This window comes from Berghia stephanieae, chromosome 2 (genome assembly GCF_034508935.2).
Source record: "Berghia stephanieae isolate SIO BIC M18660-M18661 chromosome 2, UCSD_Bste_1.3, whole genome shotgun sequence".
Lineage (NCBI taxonomy): Eukaryota > Metazoa > Mollusca > Gastropoda > Nudibranchia > Aeolidiidae > Berghia > Berghia stephanieae.
Window position 1 is genome coordinate 63,351,670 of NC_088361.1, and position 3,042 is coordinate 63,354,711.

The 3,042-nt window shown below is 39.4% G+C and overlaps 1 protein-coding gene across 1 annotated transcript in view; it reads left to right on the top strand.

Annotated features, from left to right (window-relative positions):
* The first annotated feature begins 211 nt into the window (after positions 1-211).
* LOC144965321 (synaptotagmin-4-like) overlaps positions 212-3,042 on the top strand; it is a 56,796-nt gene continuing 53,965 nt past the window's right edge. The window contains exon 1 of the mRNA XM_078900548.1: positions 212-459. Coding sequence (XP_078756674.1) covers positions 423-459 — 37 coding nt within the window. The 5' untranslated portion in view covers positions 212-422. The remainder of the gene's footprint in view (positions 460-3,042) is intronic.

Genomic DNA, 3,042 nt, shown 5'->3' on the forward strand with positions numbered 1-3,042 from the left:
TCAAAATCCTTTTTTTCCTCTTCCCCCCCCCCCCCCCCCCCCCCCCCCCCCCCCTTCCTTGTCTTCCAGTCCCCATTCCTCTCTTCCTTTAGTTTTCTTTCCTAGACGTTCATTGACAATCACACTTTATCGTTATTATTCACCCCTCTTCATTATAAATCTCTTCGCTTCTCCAACATTTTTTATCCCGCCTGGCACCATTCCCCCTCTCACAACGACATCAGCATCACTCATTTATTCACTCTCTGGCATTGGTCGCCATCTTTGATCACACCAAAAATTGTTAGCCATATCATTTTTTTCAAACATGTCCGTTCAGTAGATCCTAGAGTTTCCTTTTCATACTTTCAGTTCTCAAATTAAACTCGGGAAAAGGATTTTTATTTAATTCACTCATATAACATCAAGACAATTTTTCAAGTATGGTTTCATCGGAGACAGGCCATCATGCAGCCCACTGTAAGTAATTCTCTGCTGTGATATCATTATGTTAATGATGTTTTAACATTATTTGTGATATAAAAACAAAGAAAAAACGACATGTCAGGGTTTTTGAAAATATGATAATCTTTCCATACTTAAATCTTTAGATATGACATTGTGATTATAACTAGTAATATTAATACGATACGAACCATGATGTATTTGAAGAGACGCAATACAGATATATGTTATTGTTGGTTTGTTGGTCTGTTGTTTGTTTATGCCATGATGTTTGTATAACTGTGCTGATGTAGTTGTGTTAGAAAGAGAGAAAGATAATAGGTCACTTAGAACAGATCACCAATTCCCTTCTAGATAGGTCTTGTCGATTGCTGACTCTCCTCTACTAGTCTCTTATTGGATTCATTAAAGCTTAAGACATCAATATATTATTATGACGTCAGGTTGGACAGTGAAACTCAGACAGATAGCAGTTCTGGTATTTCGCGGATTCGAATCCTTTTGATTTTGCATAGCTGCCTGAAGCTCTACAAGTTGAGCAACAGTCCCTTTCTGTAGGAGTGTTTTTGGTCTTTTTTTCTTCTCTTCTCTCTCTCTCTCTCTCTCTCTCTCTCTCTCTCTCTCTCTCTCTCTCTCTCTCTCTCTCTGTCTCTGTCTTTTAAAGCGTGTTTTAGGTCAACAAAAGTATGTCAGCACAGGCTTTTGTTTGTTTGTATGTTTGTGTGTGTGTGTTTGTGTGTCTGTGTATAAGTTATATGTATGGGGGTGTCTTTGTGTCTTTCTGCTTGTATATTTATACATGTATGTGTCAATACACTTGCGTCACATATTCTGCTTACAATACGTAATGGTTGCTTGTTAAGTTTGTCGACGAACTGAAAGAGTCGTGATCAATAGGTCACAATAATTCGAAAATTGATGCTGTCACATCGATTGATGGCACAGTATCAATCTTGAAGTTTTACAAACTCATATGTTAGAGTTGGATCAGTTATTGAGTTTAGAAAGGAAGCCCCAGCTCTTTAGGAAAGAGGTGAAATGGGTGAAGTCGACATACTATTTTGACACCCTGTCTATCAAGCAGTGATTTGCAGGTGGGTCTGTTAGGTATGGTGGAAAATACTTTGCTATAGACTAGCATCTTATCCGACGGGCAGCAAGCAATTGCTATTCTCCGTTTCAGACCATAGAAACCGGGGTAAACTCCGGCTCCATGTGCCCGATGGCTCTGTCGTATTGGGTTGGGTATCAATCCTCCTATAAATCCATGTTGTTAATCCCTGAATGTATGGGGTTTTCATCAACGCTACATCTAGGTTCCTAAAGCAATATTTTCCTTTATAATATGGCCTGATTCCATGGTTTTTCATTATGCTTGATTAATTCGCTCAGAACTTTAGAGGGAAATTTATCTCTACATTGTAATAGTTAGCTCATATATTCGCAATTCATCATCTAATTATGCCCAAAGCGCTTTACCGAGGATCCCGATCCACAGCAAAGATGAACCAAGTATGAGACATGACGCTTGTAAGGCGCTATTACTTTTTGTGGACACAACGCTGTTATCAGCTACGACACTCATCTTGCACACGTAAAAAGTGGTCCTTCAACGTCACACAATCCCTAAAATCGGATTATATCCGGGTTTTTTTCAAAATATAGTATCATGGTCAATAGAAATCGCGTGTTCACCTTTTGATAGGTCGCTAATTTATCTCAAAGATTTATTTACCCAATCATGGCTTGGTGGCAGGGGGGGGGGGGGGCAGATTAAAATGTCGACCACATCTGGGATCGATATTGGCCAATGTGCTTGTGAAACGAGTGCTCTAGTAATTGAACTGTATGTATCCCTATGTTACATTTTAGTATGAGCCTCATCAAATGACTCAATGTTGAGCCTTCCATTGTGGAACTCAACCCCGGGATCTACCGGTCACAAGCCGAGTGTCTTACTACTTGACCACACCATCGAGACCAGCGCAAGTCACTGAAGATCAATCATCTTAGCCAGCATCCTAAACAGTCCGAATACGACCAAGAGGAACTCACACTGGCAACAATTCACGAAGTCCCCATAATTACATAGCAGATCTGATCAGACCTCATTATCACGAGAGCCCTCCGCTTTCAGTCACTGGTCCTTACGAAATAGTAGACGGGACTGAGTACCATTGATCAATATCCCATGGCCATTTTTCCATTATTCCATCGGCACTCCATACTACCCCAGAACGTGCTTTGTGTACAGTTTTTATGTTTACCAGACAATGCAGTGCAAATTTGGGTGAATAGTTAAGGATCTTTTATGTCAGGGAATGTGTAATTAACTCGAGCTGCAAAATCGATATTTTCTTTTACTGTGTAATGATACCCACATAATTGGTTTCTATTTTCTATTTTAGGTTTATTAATTGCATAGGGATTGACGTCACTCCCTTTTGTATCTAAAAGTTCAGGATGCAAATCCTAGTGAGGAAATGCTTTTGAGGGGCGCTTTGGGTATTTTCTTTAAAAAATCAGTTACCTATATTGGGCAGTTTTAATCATTCTCTATCGTCATTATAAGTTAAAAAACAACATTTTGGTGAAAAA